The sequence below is a fragment of the Metopolophium dirhodum genome, chromosome 1 (genome assembly GCF_019925205.1).
Source record: "Metopolophium dirhodum isolate CAU chromosome 1, ASM1992520v1, whole genome shotgun sequence".
NCBI lineage: Eukaryota > Metazoa > Arthropoda > Insecta > Hemiptera > Aphididae > Metopolophium > Metopolophium dirhodum.
Window position 1 is genome coordinate 80,095,558 of NC_083560.1, and position 27,348 is coordinate 80,122,905.

The 27,348-nt window shown below is 26.9% G+C and overlaps 1 protein-coding gene across 2 annotated transcripts; it reads right to left on the minus strand.

The window, feature by feature from the left end:
- Positions 1–3,590: 3,590 nt before the first annotated feature.
- LOC132934242 (uncharacterized) lies at positions 3,591–26,729 on the minus strand. 2 transcript variants are annotated; one of them, XM_061000527.1, is made up of 9 exons: positions 25,628–26,729; positions 22,499–22,644; positions 8,401–8,542; positions 5,673–5,845; positions 5,361–5,543; positions 5,042–5,265; positions 4,732–4,976; positions 4,519–4,663; positions 3,591–4,394 (listed from the first exon to the last, which is right to left on the minus strand). In XM_061000527.1, exons 1-9 carry the CDS (start codon positions 26,028–26,030, stop codon positions 4,091–4,093), a joined length of 1,965 nt encoding a protein of 654 aa, XP_060856510.1. In that variant the 5' UTR covers positions 26,031–26,729; the 3' UTR covers positions 3,591–4,090. The 2 variants fall into 2 exon arrangements, with proteins under 2 accessions (XP_060856510.1, XP_060856509.1); XM_061000526.1 differs by having other exon boundaries at positions 3,593–4,394; positions 22,499–22,722; positions 25,628–26,728.
- Between the last annotated feature and the right edge of the window lie 619 nt (positions 26,730–27,348).

Genomic DNA, 27,348 nt, shown 5'->3' on the forward strand with positions numbered 1-27,348 from the left:
AATGTATTTAAATACCGCAAAACAAAACATACCTAACAATTAACAAAATATATAATATAATATCATTAAACAAAATATAACGCAAAACGTAATTTATAGAATATTATTGAACAAAAAATAATTCAAAACAAAATATTTTAAAATCTATATATTTAAAAGGTCTATTGGTTTCATAGAATTATTTATTTCATGCAAACAATCTAAGAACTGATTATCCGTATTCGGGCCATTACCTATCTGCATTAGTTATTATTTTTAAATTTATGAGTTATACCTATAACCTATTAACAATATTTTAAATAACGATTAACGCAAAAATTCTGTAACGTTTTAATTGTAAATAACATAAAACGGATTTTTTTTTTCAAATGCAAGCCCTAAAGTATAAACACCTGACTTACTAAAAAATTGATCTATCGTAAAAAACCCACATATAAACACGGATGATGTAATTACCATCAAGTTTTATAATAGGTCGATTCACTCTAATTTTTAAACTAACGGAGCTAAACGCGTTCTCTTGAGCGTAAATTTGCTTGTAAGACGAAGTAAGAATTTGTAAGACGAAGACCACAAAATATGACCGTGTACTGTGTAGCGTCCTCTTAATTATATAACTTAATGACCAGTGGATTTCAATATTAAAGTAAGATCCTACGAAATTGGTTCTATTAACATAATCTATTTCACATACCTAGTTAATGATCTACAATAATTATAAAACCTAAAAGTTATAAATAAAATAATATATTATTATAACTGAAAGACTTTATTACGACGGTAAAAGACAGCACAATAGCATAAAATGTACCTAAAAATCTAGCCCCCCCCCGCCCTGGGCCTCCACACAAGTTTTTCTCAGTGAGGTTAAGTAATCCTTAGATATTAATTTTTAAAAAAAAAGAAAAAAAAAATGAATTTAAATTTATTATTTCAAGCTTCAAAATATTTTAAAAACCATATTTATCTATTTCAAAAAGTGATTATTATTTTAGTTAGAACGGCAATGTTATTATTGTGATAAAAATAAAATCTTAGTAGCATTATTAACAGTGTAGTGGATGTGGATATATGCAGCCCTGGAAGACTTTTTTTTGGCCCCATACGACATGATAAAAAAGTAACTTTATTCAGAAAAAAACTAAAAATTACTATAAAACGTGGGTATACGTGTAATGAGTAATGTCCAAAACCATTATTAAATTCAGTTCGCTACGCGTATGTACGTATAGGTACCGTGTTTGTATAGGAGTCACAGCGAATCAATTCTCGTGGTGAGAGATTTTTTTCTTTTGGCGGCCCCCAGGGTATTTATGAAAGTGTAAATTGGCCCACCAACTATAAAAGGTTGGACCACCTTGTACAAGTGAGTACCTACCTATTATCTACGTTTTCCTGTATAATAATATTATGTTCCACCTGTAATCGTGAAATAAGTATTATTGAAATAATGTTATTGTGCATATGAAAACGATTGAAATGGGTGGTGGTCACTCAATGTTATATAATAATATTTATTATGAACGTTAAAAAAATGTACCTGCAAAAATTATTCACGTAATTTTAGCGAGCTCCCATCTCAGTTCTCAATAATATATACCAAATTTAAATATTACATACCTACGTAGGATTCGACGAATTCTTAAGATGCACAAGCGTCAAGCGATCTATCGTCTACGGTACGATGCTATTCTATTACTTTCGGCCCAGAGGAACAACCGAAGGGTAATGTGAAAACCGTAAAAGTTACACAACTTGATGTATATGCGAATAATAGACAGGGTCAAGTATGAAGCGTATAATAATAATAATAATGCATTCGTAGCTGAGAGCTTTCCTAAAAAATTTAATATTTTTATATCAAGGCTCACTATAGTCGTACACCGGGTATAGGTACTTGGGACTACGAGTCAGACAGTTGCATAAATATTAAAACACAATCATTCTTTAAATAATATTCAATGTGAATATATTTGTAGTTTTGATATTTTATTAGGTACCCATTTTTTATATTTATGTTTTATTTACTCGTACAAGTTTACCGGTTAAATAATGTAAGTAAATAACTCGTAGGCCTTAAGTGTTAAGTATTTGTTTTAACTATAGTAAGACAGTATAACTCGTATAGGACAACAACTAATTGAGTCAAAATCATCCTCAACAAGTCTTAAAAATAACAATATTTCCCATAAAATAAATATGTAGTTAGGATTATGAAGGGGGGGGGGGGGGGTTAAGTATAAAATATGAAATCAAGTTTTTTACAGTTTTTGTATATAAATAATACATTTATTAGAGAAGCAAATTCAATGAAGGGAGGGGTTTAAACACCTATACCCCCTGGCTATGCTACTGAATTCATTGAATTATGAAGTGTATATTATAGTGAAAATATAAATAATGAACATGATACATGGGAGTGTTTACTACAAAATCTATAACCTAGGTTAACCTACAAAAGTATGATAAAATTTAAATTCCTAACCAGGGGCGGCGCTACATTGGGGCCAGGGTGGGCAAATGCCCCCCCCAACATTTGATTTTGCCCCTCTTTTGCCCCCCCCCCCCTATAATTTAATGTTGAACATTTTAATCTAATCTGAAAATGCATTTTATTAAATACTATATTATATAATATTGGTAATACTATCCTAATAATTTGTAATTATTTATATTCATTTAATACTAATAACCAATGGTATGTTGATATTTAGATATAATCATAATAATTAAATTAAATAAATTGCATTTAATGATTTTTATTTTAATAGGTAATACTAATATGTTGCTATTTAGATACTTAAAAATCCCTCTTTGTGACTCTGTATTTGTTAAATTGCAATGAACATAAAATATGAATGTGCATATAAGACATTCGTATGTCATAAGTCATAAAACCTTATTACAAGTTTATATAAAACATATTATAAGTACTTAAGGTTATAGTGTTATACCTTATACCTACTTTGGATTCCATTATGTTAAAAATATGTAAGTAAATAAAGACATTTTATTAATTCGGTAATTATTTAATTATTTTTTTTTTGATTATTTAGAAATATAGCATAATATACCCAAAACATTTTTAGCAATAGTTTATGAATATATGATATAAGTAAATTAGTGGGTGATCGAGTAAGGATACATAAATGCCCTACCAGAAAAAAAATTTGCCTCTATATCGCCCCCCCCCCCCCCTAATAAAAAATATCTGGCGCCGCCACTGTCCCTAACACAAGATGAATAAAGTTATAAAGTTATTCTTTCTTGAATGAATGACGGTTGGATTTTCAAACATATATCGTTAACTTGTTTAATTCCACACCTACCATCGAATACCACTTACTGTGATTCTTGTATCTTGAGAAAGGTAAAATGATTGAATATGAAAGAGTATCATAATGGTAAATTTATATAAAAATACAGCGGGACATTATAGACTATCGTGCCTGATTTTTCTATCTTGATTATTTAAATTAAATACCTAGAAAAATTTTTGTCAAAAAATGCACTAGTTTTTAACTGTTTTATACTTTTATTATTAAGCCAAAATAGATATACATGTCAGATATACATCCAAATATTTCAAAAACGGCAGATTGCATAGCTGTTTAAAAAAAAAAAAATTACATTATATAATATATTATATTTGATCATAAGTTAATTTATATAAAATACATAATATATTATATTTGATCATATATTAATTATATAAAATACATAATAGATTTAAATATTGATGAACAAAATAGTTAAGAAAAGTGCATATGCATATTTTTAAATAACATAGTGCTTAATTAATAATGTTCACAATTTTAGGACTTTTGTTCTTCAAACTTTACATATAAAACAAATAAAAATAAAAACAAAAAATAGGTATAAATTACCAATACTAAAAATAATATTTGTAAATCTTGGCTTAAATTAAAATATATGCAATTCAGATAAAATAAAAGTTATATGCTAGTTTTATTTTGGCACAATTTTATAGGCATAGTATTTAATCATTATACAAATTGAGATTAATTAATGTTATAAGTTTATTTAGGTACTTAATATTACAGAATACAGATTAAAATAATTAACACTTTTAAACTGTATGTATTTGGAATAACTTGGGATTTATGTTATTACTTAAATTGTAAGTAAAAACATTAGCCCCAATAAATCCACCAAAACTTTTTGTTCCTTTATAGTAAATTCCTATTCCAGAAAGTGGCACTCCAGGAAATGGTGCTACTGTCTGCATGTCAATAAAAGGTAATGTTGTTTGTGCAACATCACGGTCAATAGATGAATGTGTAAACTTAATGAATTTATTTGAAGACATATCTGGTTCAGATGCAGTACTTGATTTGGTTTGCAAATCTGAATTATTTATGTCAATTTCGGTTCTGTGTGTATAAAATGATGATTATTAAATATGATACATTGATACACCATGCATACAAATATACAATATATATATCCATACATATATAATAGCTATAAACACTGCAGTAAAAATAATTCACAAACCTTGGATTTATGGACAGTTCAGTGTTTTCATTTCCGATCCAATAACTTTTCAACTCAGGTTCAATAAGTTCACCGGTCATAAAATCAAAAGGAGTTATGCGGACTTCTATATTAAGGTGAGATCCAATCTTTCTAAATTTTAATCCTACAGTAATTTATAAAATATATGTTAGTTAAGTATTTTAATTATAGAAGAAAATAAAAAAGTTTCACCTGTCACAACCATATTTTCAGGAGCAATTACATTATCAATATCAATAATGCGGGATTCATATGTTAATGTATGATAGTCAACACCATCTTTTAATGTTTTATTCTTATATGAAAACTCATAACTAGGTACTTCAATCCATTGTCGGGAGGATTCACTTATTCCTCCTCGAGGGCCAAGTTCACCTTGTTGGACTTGCAAATGGAACATTTGTTTCACTTTAATGAACCTCACACCGGTTATAACCCTAAATAAAGCACAGAACAAATTAAAAATGTAAGAATAGAAATTTAATTAATAGTTGAAACTTACATATTGTTATTAATATTAGATACTGATGGTTTTAAACTGAAGTATCTATCAGAACCAGAATCATTTGAATCGCAAATGCAAAAACAGTAAGAACAATGCCAAACCAAAAATGTCCACCAGCTGTCTACCATACTTGATGTACCTTTGCATTCAACTGATGAATCACCCAAGACTTTACCTTTTTCATATGCAATATAATCATATCGCCTACTGCTTCCAAATGTCTATAAGAATTTTTTTTAATAATTATCAATTTAAGAGTACATTTAAAAAGAACTTTACATACTTCAAATAACTATTTTTTTGAAAGTATACTTACAGATTGACAAATTCTCATGTCAGAATCAAAATACTGACAATTTAATAAACGTCCATTACAAACACGCTGTTTAGCACAAAATTGATCTCTAAAACATGATTTATGTTCTGCAACTTCATAGTATGAACAGTCTTTCATGCAGCTCTGCTCTCTGTTCATATCAGCTTCATTTTCTATATAACCCTATTTGATAAAAAAAATATATCACTTATCACCAAATGTATATGATTTACATGTTATAACAAACACATTTACTTCACAATAATAGTAATTATTATTATTAGCTTATTCATATAATTATTTATATTATACCTGTAATAACTGTGTAACTTCTGAATAAGTTATATCTTTTACATGTTTTGCTGGGTCACATCTCCAGTATATATTACTTGCAGAAATGATCGAAGATTTTAAGGCATCAAGTTGTTCAATGATTTTTTTCTCAAAATGTTCCATTTGTTTTGTTCTTTCAAATGTAAAATTTCCTGTAAAATAGTTAATTATAGAAACACCATAATATTCCTGTATAACTTTTTACAAACGAAAATGGCAAAAATAGACCACAACAAATAATATTAATGGTAAGATTTTTATGAGGGCTTAACGCCAGTATTTTTATCTATGTTTATCTCATTAAAAAGTTTAAGTTTGCAATTCCAAGAAATATGACCAACCATTTTTTAGATGAAAAATACCTTAAAAAATGTAATTAAAAAAGGGTTTTGATATCTGACCATCAAGATATTTTTCTATTCCATTAGATCTTTAACACTTTTAAATTCTGTGGATTGTTTAACCTTCTAACGGTCGCGTGGTTTATTTTACACATTTGTTCAAACAGGGTAAACATTTTTTATTTTTTTACCCTGTATACAAAATTTCTACCAGAAGGAGTGCTTTGATTTCAACACATAGTACCTTATCTTTTAGAAAATTGGAACAAGATGGTACTTTAGAGAATTCATTTATCGATTTTCTCAAAAGTTATTTAATGCCACTGGAAATACTACTGACAAATTATGAAAAACCGCTTAAAATGGGATTTTAATTTCTAACGCTTTGTTTATCACCGTAGCAACGAATAATAATAATATTATAATAAAAATTTAACTTAGAAGCTATAATAAATAATACAAATTTAAAAAATCCAGACTGATAAACAGTCTCCGAAAAATAGCAAATTATTTTGAGTTGAGAATTCATAAATATTTTTCTTTTTAAATCTAAGATTTGAAAATGTAATACAAGATTATCCATAAGTTTGTCTACCTTTATCATAAAAAAAATGTCTACAAGTCAAATTAAATTTTTATGAGCATTTGAAATTCATATTTTTACATTTGATATTCACTTGATTTCTCATGTAACGATTTTCTTATTTTGTTGTAATTAAAAAACTTACTTATTCTCAAAATATGACATGAAAATTTCACTGAATGTTTATATTAGCATTTTCTATACACGATAAAATTTCGAAAAAAAATTTGACTCTTTTTGAGCTGTTTACGGACATTGTTCGTTTTCAATTTTAGATTCTGAGCGAAGCGATGAATCTGTTGATTTTACAATGATGTGTTTTTTTTTTATTTTTATTTTTTTTTTTTTGTGTCTGTTATCACCTTTTAGAACAGTAAAAGTGCTTGGATTTTCTTCAATAGTAACTTTTCTGATAGGAAAGTGAATCTAGTTGGTACTTTGGGGGGGTCAAAAGTTTCCCAGTAGTTTTCAAGTGACGTGAAAAACAAAAGAAAAATTAAGGAAAAACGGGAATTTTGACGCAAAATCTGTTTTTGAGAAAATCGATTTTGGTTTTTGGTGTAACTCTAAAACAAATGACCGTAGGGACATGAAATTTTGACTGTATGTTTATAATTGCATTTCCTATACACCATAACATTTTCCAAATATTTTGACTTATTTTGAGCTGTTTACGGACATTGTCAATTTCCATTTTATTTAGTTTTTTTTTCTATAAATATCAATAAAATGTTATCTGTTGAGTAAAAAAGCGTGAACATTTAATATAAGGCTCCTGATATATCGTTCTAATAGCAGTTGAAAAATATTAAAAATACATGGGCACAATTTTTTTTTATAAGCATTTAAAGTTCAAATTTTGACAACATTTATCAAATTTATAATTTATTAATTATTTTGTAGTAAAAATGTATAAAATGTTTAACTTTTATGGCTAAGGATTGAAAATTTAAAACAAGGCTCCTCGTAAATAGGTTATATATAAATTACTTTATTCACAATAATATCATCAAATATACTTATTTCATAGGCTCCTATCATAGGCTGGCTGGTTTTCGCTCAGAATCGTTTTTCTTATACAATGATATTATATCATTGAATTCAAATTTAACACCATCCATTACAGTGACCCACTTGTAACCTACTGTACAGCAGAGCAACATCCACTTATCCAACTTTTTTTAGTTTTTTTTTCTATAAATATCAATAAAATTTTATTTGTTGTAAAAAAGCGTGAAAATTTAATTTAAGGCTCCTGATGTATCATTCTGATAGCAGTTGAAAAATATTAAAAATACATAGGCATAATTTTTTTTTTATAAGCATTTAAAGTTTAAATTTTGACAACATTTATCAAATTGAAAATTTAATAATTATTTTGTAGTTAAAAATTTATAAAATGTTCAACTTTTATAGCTAAGGATTGAAAATTTAAAACAAGGTTCCACGTAAATAAGTAAATATATAAATTACTTTATTGACAGTAATATCATCAAATATACTTAGTAATACCATAGGCTGACTGCCTGTTTTCGCTCAGAATTATTTTTCTTATACAATGATATTATATCATTCAATTTAAGTTTAATACAATCCATTATACATTGACTCACTTGTAACCTACTGTACGGCAGAGCGACATCCACTTACTCGCTTTTTTTAGTTTATGAATGTTTGTTTTTTAATGTGATAAGTAGAATATGCAAGGTATGAATGCATACTACGGGCGTGTATCAACTACTATATTTCATTATAATGCACAATGTAAAATTTATTATAATACCTTTTCCATACGTTTGCAATAACATCCATGAATATTGCATAACAGAAAATCCTTTTAACTGAGTAAGATGCAATGTTGTGTACAAATTGTAAATCAGCTGCTGTAATGATTGTTTTTGATCACAAAGTGTGTCACTATTTTCCTAAAATATAAAAGTACAAAATTATAAAATAATTACTAAATAAGTTTTTCCAATCTACAATGGAAAAATTATTGATTAGAATTTAAATTTAATAGAGGACAAATATGGTACTTATCATTTAAGAGCATAAGCACCATAAAAGGTAAGGACTTGCCTCCCATAAATTTAAGGCTTGAATACAATTGTAAGCTAAATTTAATAGTGTATTTTCTATTTGTAATAATAATATTCTAATAAAAATTAAATTAAATTAAAAAATTTGGATAAAAAAAATAACACTATAAACATGTCAAAATATAGAACCTGATACAATAATATGTTAATATGCCAAGTTATGACAACACAATTCTTGTCTGATGCATTTATATTTATGGTTTATCATAATACCATCTTTAGACTTTAGTTATTTGTTTGATCTTTGCTATGACATGTACATGCATAATGCGATATTGTTGTATCATCCTTTTTTTGGATTTAATAGGATGTCACCGCCATATTTGCTTTTTCTCTTAGACCTTGTGCACCAAAAATAAAATGCATTCACATAAATTGTTGACTACACTATACATTTTGGGTCTTATTTAAGTATACATAATTGTTTGATTCAGTACTCTGTACTTGTCCATATACTTTTAGGTCTAATTTCTGTAGAACCATAGTACCTTATACTGTAGTGCACAATTTTTATCAAATATATTAAATTTAAGGAATGAACGTTGCTTGTAAAACGTTTTCATATTTTGTATACTTAAAATTTCTCGTTTATTATTTTGCAAATTCAATAAATTAAATAGAATTAAACATAAATATATAATATATTATATATATAATTTTGAGAGTTCGACATACCAGTTGTATATTTTATTGTTATTTGATTTTATATTTGACTTAAAAATTAAATAAATAATTGTTTTGAGACAATATTAAATTTAGACAGATCAAAATATGTCTACTGCCAAAAATATTATAATAGTATAATACATTATTTTTTTAATAAGTGATTTTACCCCACTCAAAAGCATAAAAAAATGATTTTGCATGAATATGTTTTGTCTATATTGTACATGGGCTAGAGAAAAAAAGGGGACTGACGTCATCTTAACTATAGTTATTCTGGTGTGCCATTCAATATAGGCTATTAGGCTTGATCAGTCATCACACATCAGATAAGGAATATTTTGGTTCAGTAAATGAGAATTTAGATTCTTTGGTATCCTACTACAAGATATTATTTAAAATGCTCAGAATCTAATATATAACATTAAATAATAATAATAATATCAATGTCATATTAATACTATACTCATATTATATTATGTGAATAATAGTTGATATAATAGTATAACAGTGTACTTTTTCAGTTTAATATAATATTATCAATAATGCTGGGGTTTAAACACCCTTTAAAAAATGCATTTATGACATAAAACCTTTAAAAATGCCCTAAAATCGGAATCATATTGAAATCCTACTTAGATAAAATTGTGAATCGTTTTATTTAAAAACCAGATCACCTTATGTTGTTTTAGTGGAGCGATAAATGTATTGATTTTACAATGGGTGTTTTTTTTATTTGTATGTGTACATTGTGAAATAATGCTTCGATTTTCAACTTTAGTATCTTGTTCGATGGGAAAGTGAATCTAGTTGGTTTATTAGGGAGGTCAAAGATTAAATCCTAGTAGTTTTCAATAGCGCCAAAAAACCTAAAAACAAAATAAAGGAAAAACGGGAGTTTTTACGCAATATCAGTTTCCGACAAAATCGATTTTGGTTTTTGGTGTAATTCCAAAACAAATTACATGTAATTTTCACTGAATGTTTATACTACCATTTGCTACACACCATACAATTTTAAAAATATTGTGACTCATGTTAAGGTATTTATAGACATACAATTTTCGAATTTTATTAGTTTTATTTATCAATTATAATGTTGATAGGTCTGAAATTCAAATTTTTACAACATTTGATATTCACTTGATTTCTTATGTTGTTGTAATTCAAAAACAAATAACCGTAAACACTTTAAATTTACATCATACAGAGAGCGGCATAAGTCAGTTCCCGCTGTCTTGTTATCGAAAAACTGCTTATTATTATTAAATCGAGGAACCGAATTTTGTTACACCCTGTATTGTGTTTATTTTATAATTTCCTATAAACTTGATAAAATTTTCAAAAATACCTTGAGCTATTTACGGATATTTTCGATTTTTTTAGTCAAAAAGCGTGAAAAATGAATACAAGGTTTCACGTAAATAGGTAAATAAATTACTTTATTCACCATATTATCATCAAAAATATTATAGATTTAAAAATACCATACATTCTTCGCTCAGAATCATTTTTCGTTTACAATGATATTATTATATCATTGAATTAAAATTTAACACCATCCATTACAGTGATACACTTGTAGCCTACTGTACAGCAGAGTGACACTCATTTGCCCGCCTTTTTTTTTTTTTTTAATATTACATACTAGAAATAGTTTAATTATCTAAAAAAAACGTTGAAAAAAGTTTGTTGTTAGCATAGTGTGTACTTAAACCACATTTTTATGTTGGAAAGCATATCGTGTCAAGTTTGTATCGTTGATACGTTTTAACTAACAAAATTAGTAAAATATGTTCTCATATTAAAATTATTAAAATTATAATATTTAGATAAAGTTATATTAAGCTTGGCTAAATAATACACTGGTATGATCTCAACTTGAACAAAATATCGTACCAGTCGGCCCAACCATGTTTTTTTCATTATTACTAGGTATGTTTAATTATAACGTAAGCCTGTTTGCGTTTTGCGGTGGACAATTATACTAACAAACAGACAGCGTGATTTAGCACAGATGCGCAGAACCAAGTTGAGAACATACCAATGTATTAAGCCATAGCATGACAACACAAAAAAAAATTGTGTTTGTTCAATATTGATTATGTTGTAATATGACAATATTTAATTTTAATCTGTAACAGAATTAATCAATACTTTTTCTTTATCCTTATGGATAATACAATGTTACATTATATACACACACTGGAAATCGATTATATCGACATCGACTTTTACGTCAGCAGTTAACACTACCGCACTGGTAAAGCGATTTAAATGTCCGTCTCGAGTATTTTTCGATGTTAAAATAATATATAAGATTAAAATAAAAGGTTATATGCCTACTACCTAGTCATAATGACGAAACTCAATGCTGATACAACAACTAAATAAATTATTTTATTCACAATATCATAAAAAATACTTAGTAATACTAATATCATAGGCTGACTTCGCTTAGAATCGTTTTTCGTTTACAATGATAATATATCATTGAATTCAAATTTCACACGATCTATTATAGTGACCCACTTGTAACTTACTGTACAACAGGTACATCTTTTTTTTTTTATATTACCTACTAGAAATAGGTTAATGATCTAAAAAAAAAAGTCCGTTATTACTATAGTGTGTAATGAAACACGTGTGTACATTATATTATAATATTATCATCATAAACTATAATTATTATCATGTAGGTAATAAATAATAAGATAATGCAGTCGATATATAGCTTAGACTTTTATTTAAGTTTAGTTTATATATAGGACATAGGTTATATAGATAGTTTGCAGTGGATATTTTAAGGAATTATCACTGGGCGACATTAAAAAAAAATTTCACACTCACTATCAAAATCAACATATTATGAGCTTATAAAAAACTTTTCAGTATTATAAATATTATAGAAAACATTACCTATTTTGTCCGTGTTATTTAATGACTAATGTCTTATGAGTTATGAGTTAATTTATCTTATTGTCACGTTAAGGTAAGTGAAATTATTATTTAGTTTGTTGGAACAGGACTAAAAAAAATCAAAAATAATCCATTTGTAGATATTTTTCGGGACGACTGACAAATAGATGCAACATGTCGCATTTTCGCGAGCCGCGTGAAATAAATTGCTTTCTTGCATTATATTATTCTATGGATAGGTACGGGCTACGGACGCTACGGTGAACGGTCACATTATGGATTCTCCATCCACAATAATAATTTGTCAAACGAAATGGTATACGTCATAAATAAATAACAAAATTAAACATAATAAATAATCAATAAATAAAATTATATATTAATTTCAAACATCAAAATTTTTACAAAAAATTATTGTCGCCCAGTTATTAAATATATCATATACTAGGCGACAAAAAAATTTCTCTGGGTGACAGAAATGTCACCCAGTATATTAGTTAAAATATCCACTGATAGTTTGTGAACCGTGAACGTCGAAATACATGGAAAGCATTTACAATTAAATTTCTCATTATTATTATATACGTAAATTAATTAATAAAAACTGGTAATTAAACGAATAACTTTTGATTAAAATAAATGTTGTTTTAACCAACATTTTAATTTGTTTTCAAAACAACTTAGTTTTATTACAACTTATGGCCTACATTGACGAATTTGCCTGACTCTTGAAAGTCGTTATAACCGATTTCCACTGTAAATTATGATATAGGTAATAGATATAATAGATATCGGTATTTACTAAATTGCGATGGAGTAGATAAATGATTATGTATAACTGGTCTATCTTGACTGTAATATTAGTTATTACAAAGAAATTGCTACACAGCAATCTAGTAGTCCTAACTAGTCACAATTTATTATTAGTATTTTATAGTCGTTAAAAGTATAATATATAGTTGATAGATAATTTAAGTCAAGCCCATACAGTAATTTTTACAGCGGTGTCACTTGACACGCTTAGAAATTATGTGGATGTCGGGCAAATGTCTCAAACTCTACATTTAGGTTATATAATAATTAGAAATACCCCGGTTTAAAGCCTAATATCAGTGATTCAATCTGATATCTGTAATCTATTAGTGATTAACAGTGATTTAAATAATTAAAGTCAGAGAGCATTGGATATAAATAATTTAATATACTATTATGATAGGTGCCACCGCAGCCATGCAAATTATTTGATTTGAGAGCTTGAAACGCTGTGATAATATAGGAATTTATTAATTGTTAGTCACTAATTTGTAATTTGTGTAAGGACTCAAAACAAAATAATTATGTCACGTCGTCACGCAAGCACAATGACATGCTACGTGTATATAGATACCTAAAATGTATAGTTCAAAAAGTCTACTTCTTTGTTTATTGTTAGACAAAAAGTCTTACTGAAGATTTTGAAAATATATATAAAAAGCCTTCATAGATCATCGTGAAGGCGTGGAAAATGATTTCTTGAAAAATGTTCTAGAGCTTTAATTGGTTTTGATCAATGTGGTTATCTAGTGTTTAAATGTAATTTTCGTTTTTAATACCGACGTCCTAACCTATATTGTAACTGTATAGAGTCTATACTTTAGACGTATAGACGTATTCACGTATAATCCATCGAAAGATAATTTATTTTTATATTTTCAATAGTAATACCTACTAGACAGTTGAATTCAATCCTTTATTCTACTCAAACCGCATGTCCGCATGTTCACTATTATAATATTATCAAGTCAGAAAGAAGGCAATTTACAAAATATTGTTTTGTTTAAGTTAAAATGACTAAATATAATATGAATATGATCATAACAAATCATATTTTACAATCTCTAAAAAAAACTATAAAAGACAATACAATAAAAATATAATATTTTATTATTTCGAAGTGTTATAAATTATTAAGATATTTATGTGCATGCTACTCAGACTAACGAAACCATGATTGCGATTAACAGAATGTGCTGCTCTAAATTTTGAGCTCGTGTACATTCTAAGTGTATTTTTTTTAACAAATATAGTTTAGCCCGATTAAAAACCATAATGTCTTGGAATTTTTGTAAAATCACGTAATCATCTCTTGTATAAGATTTGATAACTTAATCCACTCATTTTAAATAATTAATTGAAAAATACATATAAATAAACAATTTAATAATTAAATTAATTATTAATAAATTAAGTCATGGGTGGGTAATGCCGAAAATGTACAACTAAAAATCTAGTTGAAAAGAATTTTGTATTTATTACTTTTAAATACAAAATAAAATAATAAGTATTCGAATTAGATTTAAAATACTGTTGTCTAAAAGTATTTACATATTTAACAAGTATGGGATTACAGTTTTTATTAATTATTTAATTATTGTCCATATAAAAATATTTATTCGGTCAAAAACTTGAATATTTAATACAAGGTTCCTCATAAGTTGTTGTTAGTGGATATTAAAAGCAAAGTTCAGCGTAAATCTACAAAAATTTTTTATGAGCAAATTTTCACAAAATTCGTTGAAATCATGAAAATTTGAAAATTATTATGAGTTAAAAATTCATAAAAATTTTCTATTTATTTCTAACATTTTAAAAATGAATGCGTAAAAATATCCTCTTAAGTTTGTCTAGATTTAACAAAAAAAAAATGTATTCTTACCGGAAAGTCAAATTAAATTTTTATTAGCGTTAAATGTTCAAACTAATACGACATTGGTTATTTTGTATTTACATGAATTCTGATCAGACGATTTTCTTATTTTGTTGTAATTCAAAAACTAACAACCGTAAGTACATGACATTTTTACCAAATGTTATATTATATAAATTTTATGAATCTAGAACAAAATATCCAAGGACAAAATATCCACGGACAAAATATCCAAGGACAAAATATCCAAATTTATCCGTTTTTACGTAAATTAGTAGATTATACTTTACTTTGTAATAATATTAGCTCAAATATGAAATTATTTAGTTATAAAAATATACCTAATATATAATAATAATATAAATATAAATATATGATATAATATAGGTGTATTCCACATAATATTACACTATTTTCCAAAAATTTAAAAATAGTTTTTAAAAATTTAGGTACTAATTAGTAATAACCATCGAAAAATAAAAGAAAACATATATTAAAACATCTTTGCGAAGAGTACAATTATTGCTAATTTTATTAGAAAATAAAGTGTAATCTACTAATTTACGTAAAAACGGATAAATTTGGATATTTTGTCCGTGGAGTTTTGACCGTTGGTTATTTTTGTCCTTGGATATTTTGGTTTGGATATTTTGTCCGTGGATATTTTGTCCTTGGATATTTTGACCGATTACCTAATTTTATATTACCTATCATTTCTATTCGTGATAAAATTTTAAAAATATTTTGACTATTACAGTTCAATTATAAAGTTTTGAGCTATACAAAACGTTTTTATTATTATTTTCTATCCACATAGTAAATTATTTAAAATATTTGGACTTGTTTTAAACTATTTATAGACTTTTCAATTTTCAATTTATTTTTATAATTGTCAATAACATTTTTTTTGTTGGGTCAAAAATCTTGAAACTGTAATATAAGGTTCCTCATAAATTGTTATACAAGCAGTTGAAAAATATCATAGATACATATAGGCATAAAGTTCAAATTTTAACAAAGTTCATAGACAATTTTCAAATTATTTTGTTGATAAATATGTATAAAATGTTCAATTTTTATAACTAAGGATTACAAATTTAAAACAAGGTTCCTCATTTTTATATCATTGAATTAAAATTTAACACATCCATTACAGTGATCCCTTTGACACCTACTGTGCAGCTTATTTTAAAATTAAATTCAAATTGTACACATAACAGGTTTATAGTCAGGTTATTATTTTTAAATGGATAAAAACTAATATTATGTTATATAGGTTAAGAATTTAAATTAGAATAATACAGTTATTACACTCCAAACACCGGGGTGATAACAATTAAAATATATACAACAAAATAGTATTAAATTTAAATTAGGTATAATAATTTAAATTTATTTTGCAGGTATCAAAATACTGATATCAAAGAATAACTCAATATTGGGTACCATTATCTCATATTTGAATGTTGTACTTAATATCATATTTAAATTTTTTTAAATCAGTAAAGATTTTTGTAAAAATAAATTAAAATTCTTCAAACGACTAAGTTACAATCAATATTACAATCTAGATAAACATTGATATCATAACTGTAGATTCGTAATTGATTATAATTCAACTTTGTTAAATAATCATTCATAAAAACTAGAACAAGAACACACAATTTTAATTTAAGGTAAATTTAAGTACTTATCTATTAAATGGGTCTAATTAAAGAGGCTGTTATGACCTAATTAGAAAATTAATTTTTAACAGTCAGGTCAATGCTCAGTTATTTTGTATACAATTTAAAAACATACGCGCTGAAATAATTATTTTAAGATAATGTTTTTTTTATACTCTGTTCAAGTAAAGAAACGTAGTCAGCGGCAACCATTTTTTTGTCAACACCTGTTTGTCTCGCTCACCCAGTCAATTATCTGCATAACTGCTGTGCAGTATTGTCAAACCCCTGCGCACAAGTCGGCTAGGTCACTGACTATGTTTCTTAACTTGAACAGAGTATAGAAATGCAATTATAGCACTCTTTTTAAAATTGATCTTAGTGGCTCCATTATATGCACAAGTAGGTACATTTATTTATGATTATGACGGATATTTAATTTCATAACCATGGAATTCAGAAATTAAATACATTATACTCTATAATGTTGGAAACGTTTAAGTATTTTATTTCTGGAAATTATAAACAATGGACATTTTTCATTACTTATTAGTCATTACACAATACCATTATATTTTCAACATGCATATTGCTTATATAAAACTATATAAGATTACAGTATTGTTTATGAGCACTGTGTTTCACATGATGACTATATACGTAAAACGTAAATAGTTCATATCATAATAATAGTGATTGAAATATGGGAATCGATTAAACAAAAAAAGTAATACCTCGAGTAATACATAGCATGTTATTGTATATTTACAATCTAAGCAAAACATTATTATTTAACAATAATCTATTTTCTTGTTTTATATATAGTTTATAAAGATATTTGAGTCCATGTAAAAAGTTTGTTTATTCAATTCATGTAAAATATTGCAATATTTTGAATGTTTACACGCCCGGCGCTCCAGACACACAATTTATTTAAATTATACATTTGTAAAACTACTAAACCTAATTTCACCTAAATATTTGTCCACCCCAATCACCCCTAAACACATGTTCTATACCTATACCTCAAATAATATAACTTATATAATTTATATATAATAGCTGATATAAATAGATTTAGTTATAATAGCTCTAAAAATACATCTAAATATATGATGAATGTAATAAACAGTTAATAGTTATGCTATAAAAATATTTTGTACTTCGCACTTTGCTATAGTGCTACTCATTGATTATTGTACTTACATAATTTTTTTTCAAATGTTATTTGTTACAACAATATTATGTTAATTAAAAATATGTTAAATTAACATGAAGAATTATAACAGTGAATAATAGTGTAGAATAACAATAGTGTACACAATAAGTAATACAAACAATGAAATATTTGGTACTTTTTGGACCCTATCATACCTCTATTGACAAAATTAAAGTTAGTTAACGTTGTCCGATTTTGATTCTGAAAAAAAATTTGAACTCACCAAAAAATTGTTTAAAGATCCTACGAAGCACTTTGTAAAATCTAAATTATATATTACTGTGAACTGTAATTGAAAACTTGAAAATATTAACTTTTTCGAATCATAGTTAAAATTAAAATTAATATTAAAAACGGAAAATGTTTGGTACGATCTACAGACATTTTTCTGCTGAATTGAAATATTTTTTCAGAATCAAAATCAGACAACGTTAACTAACTATAATTTTGTCAAAACAAACAAATGTATGTTTTTGTAAAATTCGTGTTGTGAAATTTATAGGGAATCGAGTTATTGACAAGTGCATGCGCGTACGAGAGAAGTTTCCGTCGATACCCGCGTTTAATTTCACTCACTAACAATCATTTACAACTAACACATAGATCCCGGGCGGCTATGACAAGATTAGAAATTGCCTAAATGTTGCCCCTTAATATAATATGAAATGGTTTTAATTTTAAATTTATATCATTGTTTTCGGGATGTATTATAATATAATATGAAATGGTTTTAATTTTAAATTTATATCATTGTTTTCGGGCTGAAGTGTCACTCAGTTAATATTAAAAATAAAATTTGAAGGAGCACTCATTTTTTTCTCCTAATTATTATTTTAAGTCAAATTATAAACAAATTATAATAGATAAACTTAGAGAGACTTAGAACGATCTACCGAAAATCTGATGGACAAAAATGTACTATTTTAACCTATAAAGTTTAGGAGATATTGAGGAATTTAAAACAGGAGCGTGATGTCATTGGATATTGCCAAGACTGGACAAGTTAATATTTTTTTTTAACCAACCCAAAACTAAATTATAGACTATAGTGTTTATACTTTATACAGTATTTCCATATAAGTTAGATTCGAATGATATACATATTTTACTTTAAACAATTCATGGTAAATATTTTTTGACATAAAATAGTGAAATATAATTAAATTAAAAACAAAATAAATTAACTTAACTTACTTCTAGAAATGAAAAATTAAGTCGTTAATTTCACGTTAATTAAAAAAGAAATTTAGTAAGTTAACAGTTAAGTTAATGAAAAGCCAAAAGTAACTGGTTAAGTTAAAAGTTAATATAAAATTAACTTTTTAACTTAACTTTAACTTTTTAATACGTTAATGTCCAGCCTTGGATATTGCCGAGGTTTTTTTCAATAAGTGAATAATATGGATAGATATTATACTCATTGAATAATATGGGTATTATACTATTATAGAATTACACAAACTTTGTTTTCATACCATTAAACTTAGAATTAAACGTACTTACAAACTAAAAAATTGTTTTTTTTTGTGTTGTGTGTTGAGATATCTGGATCATGAAATATTGATCAGAAAAAATATACAAATACTAGAAGCTCCTAAACTTGGTTATTACTTATAATGCATGACTTAAAAAATAAGTAATGCACGCTTACCCATTTTATTTTATTTTAATAACTTGAATAATTACGATTTATTCATTTCAGTTTTTTTTTATCACTATGTTACAAGAACTATAATTATTAAAATATTATTCTTAAAATGTAAATCATGACAAAATATTTAAAGTATAAAACTATAAAATCATTATGTTGCGTTTTTGTTTAACTCTTGTCGAAGTCTGTAGGTAGTTTGATTTATAAGTATTATTATATAAGTATTTAATTAATGGTTATTTAAATAACGGTCGGTAATTGGTATTTAAAAACAATGTTGGATGAATTATCATGAATAAGAGAATATGTGAATATGTCTAGACGTACAAACTCAATCAGTCGTGCTCCATAAAATAATTATAACAATCAAATTAAGTTTAAAATATTTAATATAAACTAAGTAACTACTTGATAACATTGTTAATATAGGTAAGTAAATTACTTAATTACGTGTACTAGAGGCTAGGGCCTAGATGTATTTAATATTTAAATATTAAGAGGACGTCACACCCGTATGTGTTGTCTCCATCTTACAAATCTACAACATAGCAAAAACTGTTTTGCGCGGGACAACTTTTCTCGCAGCATATTTGTTGTAGAACTACCAAATGTTCACAACAGCGTGCTTTTTTTTTAAGCACTATCCAATCTTTTTTATAAGCAAATTAAAAAAAACAAAAAAAACGAAATGTTTAGAAGCAAATAACTTTTATTGAATTTATGTTATCTAAAATATAGACACGCTGTTGCAGAGATAATTTTCTACCCTATATATTCAGAAATTTTGGAGCCACTACAACAAACACAGAAAGATAAAAGCTGTCCCGCGCAAAACAGTTTTTGTTATGTTGTACATATTTTGTAAGAATGAGACCGGGAGACAACACATGCGGGTGTGACGTCCTCTTAAGGCAATGACGAGTAGCCACTAGCCGAGCAGGTTAAGAATGTCGGAATATAAAATATAATATAACGAAATTATGTTTTTATGTATTTGACATAAATTTATTGTTGTCATACTTGAGTATTTGACAATGATTTCGAATTGTTATGTGACTAATATATGACTAATGGTTATACGTTTGTAAGACGGAGACAACACATCCGGGTGATACATCCTATTAACATTTAACACGTTAAAACGACACGTCAACACTAAATAATATAATATTACTATAAAATATGATTATATAGGTATTTCCGTATTAGTTGTTTGGCTAAGAAAGACGTAATACAAAATAATGGAAATTCGTAAAAATACTATATTTTTGTCCATTGTTTGTAAAAATAGTCAATTAATAACAAAAATATCAACTATGGTAAACATATTGTTCAAGTGTGCATCTAGATTTTTCAACTACCTACGTCTTACACAATGTATGCGCTTTATAAATAAGCCCTGACTACAATAATAGTATAATTTGTATAACCATAAAAACAGTTGTTATCTAAATAAAGTAAAATACGTACATTTAATACAATAGGCACCATTTATATCTACAGACCAAAATAAAAGGAACGATTTAAAATAAAAACTGCCAGACCCTATCCAATTATTTATATTACGCCGAATGCAGATTAATGATTATTAATTCTGACAGTCAGATATCAATAAAAGAGTTCGGTTTTTATCAAGAAATATTAATTACAGCAACGTACATCATACATTCATAAATACAAACGTATAATATGTTATACTTATATTTAATATTTATATTCTTATAAATGTATAATGGTATGCAAAATGTCTCTTAGATTTAGGATCTTTTGATATTATTTTAGTCATTATAATATGAAGCTCTAAACATAGGTCTGTAATGTCTAGTACCTCTAGTAGTCTAGTATGTCTAGTGGGAATAATTTTTTAATTACAAAATAATTATATTGATTATAGGTATTTTTTTATTATTTAATTATTTATCATTATTCATTACTTATAATTAAATGCGTATAAAGCGTAGATCACATTGGGCTAATTTACTCACTACTCGCGTCTCGGTGTTACATTAGCTGCTGACAAATCTCAGACCTCAGTACCTCAGTGTAATCAGTGATCACTGATCAGCCAAGTCGCCGAGTGTTAATCACTCACTACCGTCTGCCAGTGGCGTTTTTTTATAATGTATGATTAAATAATGATTTGTTATATGAAAACCAAAATAAAAATAGTTAACTGTAAATACGCATTGTTTTGCAATACCGAGTATAGATAAGTTCCCAATTAAAAAAATTAAGATACACCCACGGGGCATGGTGTTAACAGCATACACAGTTATATATATTATAAAAGTATAAAACGATGAAATTGAATGAAAAATAATTATTTTACTGATAAACTAACCACGTATTAACATAGGCATTACAAAATAATATCTGGGTAATCATAATTCAGTCAATTTAAATGTTTATGAACAATAATATTTACCAACTGAATAGGTAGACTAAAAAATAATTTTCATACGTTCTTGGGCAATATACATTTTTAAAACCCACATCAATAATGACTAATGAGTAATGACATAATGTACTACAGTCTACAAACTTTCTACAAAATATTTTCTTAGTATAGTAAGCCCAAACTCAAACCGTCTATTTTATATAAAAAAAAAATAAATACTTTATTAAAATGTATTGTATCAAGTTCAACGTTGTTTTTTAAACCTATCACATACCTAGGTTCTAAACTTTTAAATATTTATTTTTTCAAAATAATTCTACAAAATAGAGTACATATCATACAATTATTTTAAATAAATAATATAATATGTAAAATACAAGTAAAATATTGCATTTTCAAATATTTTTAGTAGAAAAGTTTGTATGAGTTAAATGTTCTATGTCCAAGGTATATTTTTAAATCATAAATCAAACAATGGTAATAAATAATAATTATAGATGAATTATAATATATTGGTAGCTGGTAGGTACATTTAAAACAAATCCTATTAGAAATTAATCAACAAAATTATTCATTACTTACCATAGTGTGTCTTAAAATATTGAAAATACCGCCATGTGTATGAAATTTAAATCCTTCCCATTCCGGAACAATGAAAGAGTGAATTTTTGCCAATTGCTTATGAGGAGATCCCGCTGAGTATGTTAACATTGCATCAGCAAATTTCTCTAATGTATAAGATGTATATGCAAGATTTACATTTTTTTCATTTTTTTCATTCTTATCTTTATCTTCATATCTATACTCTAAATAAACATAATATAAAAACACAGTAAACTGAAGAGAGCTAAACCTGAATAACATTTTTAAATGTACCAAATTAATTTTTTTTAAATTTAATATAAAAGGAATCCCTCATTGCTATTAGAAGTTATACAAATATAATAGGTACAATGAAAATAATGAGAAGTGAATCTGCAATATCAAGTGACAGATAAACAGGATAAAAAATTAGCTATTAAGTTGCATACGAGCATAAACAATTTCAATGACAAATAAATAAGGTAGGTTACCTAGTTAGTGTAGTTGGTAATTTAGAAATAATAATTTATCAGAACTCATAAGATTTTATAGATTTTAATATAGTTAAGACTAAGGGTATTCTTTGCTCCAAGCTTGCTTAGCTCGCCAACCTCTTTGGATGTTTTACCTAAAATCTATATATCATACATATAAAAGCCAAAAACCACTCATCGCTACATCTCAAAAAATACAAAACATAAAAACTTGATATTTGGAATAGTGGTTCCTTTAATGATCTAGATACTTATGCAATAAGAAAGGATTTTCCGATATTTGCATATTAAAGGGTGGTAAACAGAATTTTTGAGATTCACAGAGGAAATTGAAACTTTTTTTTTTGTTTATCAATGGTTGCCATTGGTTACTTGGGTAGATTAGGTATAAGCATGCATCAAATTGTCATGTTGGCCTCGATTAAAGAAACCACAATATCTTAAAACCAAATATATGTGTCTAGCTTATATACTCGAAAACTACTGAATTGAATTTGACGAAAATCTCAGAGATTGTTTTTAAAGAAATCAGAGTGTTAGATCCAATCCGCTTTGCTACATTCTAGGTCAAATTATTTCCCAAAGCCTGGAACACTGACACCGATTTGTCCGTGAGCTAAGGTATTCTAAAACTGAGATACACTCAAATCAAATTACACCTATATAGCATATTTACTATACACAATTTGCAGCAAAAAAAAAAAAATCTGCATACGGGCAAAACCAGGATATACAGCTAGTAATAGTAGAATATTTGTCTGACCTGGACCGCTTTTGATGACATTTTTTGTGTGTGGTTGTGTAGTTCCCTGGATGATCTAGATTCATAATTGGACCGGGTAAGTCCAATCTGGGAAGGTGCTCAAACAGGGATTTTAAGATTTAAGATGGAAATATTTGCTTATAAATGGTTGCTATTGGTTATAGGAGAAATAGTTAGTAGAAATTAGTATTTATTATTTTATTGGTTGCGATTGGTAAATCGGTCAGATCAGGTACAATTTTGCATAAAATGGAATTTTTGCACATTGCCTACACCCAAATAGAGTTGAACAATCATAATTTTTTTAAGAGTTGTCATTTGTTACGGGCAACAAAAAGTGCGGGATCAGCTAGTAAATTATATATTTCAATATTCTTCTATTTTATTTTGTTTTTTTTAAATATTACTTTTTTTTTTGGCTGTCATAACAATATTATAAAACACTGGGAACCAAAAACAAATATAAAATTTTCATACATAATATAGTAGTAATTTGCATATTTATATATCCATTAAACCTATACCAGTAAAACATTTAACCTAACCTAATAAAAAAATTAATTTCAATACAGATATTATTCAGATATTTATATATATCAATTCAAAACTTACAAATAAGCGTATACTGAATTATTGAAATCAACTAAATTAGATCTGGAGTAAGGACCTACCTAATATAAAATAATTTAAATTACCATTAACCTACTTGATAATAATTGTTTGTATTATTTGAAATTTACAATTTCAAAGCAATTGTACATTTATATCTATATAGGTAGTGGTGTCACAAGTTTTATTTTGTAAGTATATATAGGTTATTCATATAAATTTATCTATAGAAAAATATTATACACAGGGCGACTTTTTAAGCATGGGCTCCCCAAGTTTAAATTATGGATAATATATTCAAATTCTGATTTTTAGAATTGTTTAGTGTAATTAAAGACGATATTTTAGAACTTTTAGATTTTTCACAACATGTAAGGAGTATCTTGTGGCGATACCAACATCGGTTTTTCTAATGAAAACGTATATGTTTTTATGCAAATTTTAATTCTGAAAATACTGATGTACCTATTGTTATTGAAATTTGAATTAAAAGTTTCTGATTTATTCTACTTTAAACCTACTAAGGAGTAAGGAAAATAGTCCATTAAATAATTTGTATTATACAAGCTTAGTAATTATAAAGCATGTATACAAAATATTTGTTAGGTAATATTTACTTATTCAAGTTTATTCAGACAATTTTTTAGTATTACTAAATGCTTACGAATTAATATTGCAGTAAATAATATAATTTTAATAGACTTACTATTTGAAGTAAAATGCCTAACTAAGAAACTTTTCATTCAAATGTCTATTAAAAGATGTCAACATTTTCAGAAAAATCCTCTAATGAACGGTTAAAAATGTGCGTTAAAACATGTGGGTTCTCATTTGATAAACCAAAATCAGTATTTCCACAGGGTTATGAAAAATCTATGTATTTGAAAATAACAAGATTTTTTTATATTATGCATAATCAAAACATAAAAATAGGGTGTGCATGTTTAAAAAATAACCCTGTAAATCATTTTGATTTAAAAATAACAATAAATATTATTACTGAACATAAACTGTCAAGGCCTTATTAATTAAATTGTAAAGGTACTAAAACCAATAAAATAATTTCCATTAGGTTCTTAAAGGGGTTATAAAAATAATATAATACCAACCCTAAGATAGGTTTATAGGTACGGGGGTTATATAACATCTCACATTACTGTTGTGCTTTTATATTATGTAACAATTTAAATTTGTATCCAGAAATATTATGATCAGAACTGTTATCTCATTCAACAATGTAGGTAAATAAGAGGTAATACAAACCTTCCATAGTACTAAAATCATTTTCAATTGATCTGACAGACTCCAAAAGTTCATTAATTTGCATTCCGTTCAAAACAGCATCAGGCATGGATTGCAGCCTTTTAAGACTAACCAACATCATAGTCCTTATGTCATTTGTTTCTTTTTGGGTCATTTGCACAAGGTGAGTGATATGTCCAAAGTAGGATAAGATCTTACGTTCTTTTTTTTTTGTAAACCACACGAGTGGAGTATTTTCACTGCCCAAACGTTCTTCCATATTGTCAGCAATCTCCCACGACTTGCCGACTAAATCGAACACTTTGGTAGTCAACTCGAAGACGTCATCAACATCATCAAAGGACACACCACTGCTAGTTGGAATCAATAACACCACGCACACCAACAGGTATTTGAAATCCATGACTGTGTTCGGAGTGTGTACAGTATTTTCCGGTCAATGATGCTGTCAATTTAGTACATTTGCTCGCAGCGGAGCACTCGCGTGACTGAACACACAGCTCATTCAACGAACAAAGAAGCGTTAGTACTTAATAATATTACCCGAATCAGCAAAAATTAGACGGATAAGGATTTTGTATTCTTTACACGACGGCAAAACAAACGTCTTTGTCAGGAATAATTTACGACGAAATGAATAACCGCCGATAGTCTACACTCGACACAATACGCACCGCGCACAAGGTCGCAGGGAGGGGATGCGACAAAAAAAATAAATAATAGGTACGGACAATTTTTTTTTTCAAAGGAGACACACACGTTGCTCCGCTCCACTTATTATTAATTAATGACACATGCACACATGACACATTATCTCGAACGACAGTTCGACACTGCTAACGAGTAACGACTGACGAGTGACGACTGCACAGTGCACAACAATCAACAGCCGATAGCGACAGAACGCCGCAACAAATTACTAAATAGTCTATGACTGCAACTTACTGACTATAACTATTGAGTATGGACTATAATATTTATAATTTATAACTGTCTAATATTGTTTATATAGGAAGTTGTAGCTACTTGCTACTATAGCTAATAATAGCTATTAGCAATAAATTATTATAGAAGCCTATCACAATGTACGGTACAATAAGCGTAATATAAAATATTTACTAATATTATCTTGTACTCTCGTGTGTTATCAAAACTCTAATATTGTTAATTTATCATATAGTTATAGTTATTACTTATTATCATTGTTGTTATGGTCACGGTCTTGCATAGAAGCAACCGTTCAAGAAATTACTGCAGCTAGACGCAAGTTCACGGATAATAAAAATTAAAAAGATAATAATAATAATAATATAATATTTTAACCTTTTTATCCGTGGTTATGGTTATTAATTTATTATTGGTGTAATGTTGGAATATTGATATAATTACTATTCATATTTTGATCATTTCTTGCCAGCTAAGGCTTTATTAATAAATAATAATATAATATCTTATGTCCATATCACGATTATAAAGAACGATTATAATCGTGACAGAGCCCAACTTAGGAATTTTGGGGCCTGGGTCTAAATTTTTGATGGGGCCCCAAAATTAATTATTATCTAAATTCTAAATTATTGCTATTTGGATTTTTTATATTCAATTTATTTTATTTATTTTAAATAAATTATACCATAAGTCTATACGTAATTATTTAATGATGACTAATATAAATAAAACGATGAAATTAAAAATATAAATATAAGTAAAGAAGTGTAGAT

What these genes read in the sequence shown, in the direction of transcription:
- LOC132934242 (XM_061000526.1), bottom strand. Translation starts at nt 26,030, where the DNA reads ATGGATTTCAAATACCTGTTGGTGTGCGTGGTGTTATTGATTCCAACT. An exon ending in ATATTTTAAGACACACTATG is followed by an intron (nt 8,543 to 22,498) that starts GTAAGTAATGAA and finishes TTTATATTTTAG; the next exon opens with GAAAATAGTGACACACTTTG. An exon ending in TCTAATATTAATAACAATAT is followed by an intron (nt 4,977 to 5,041) that starts GTAAGTTTCAAC and finishes TGCTTTATTTAG; the next exon opens with GGTTATAACCGGTGTGAGGT.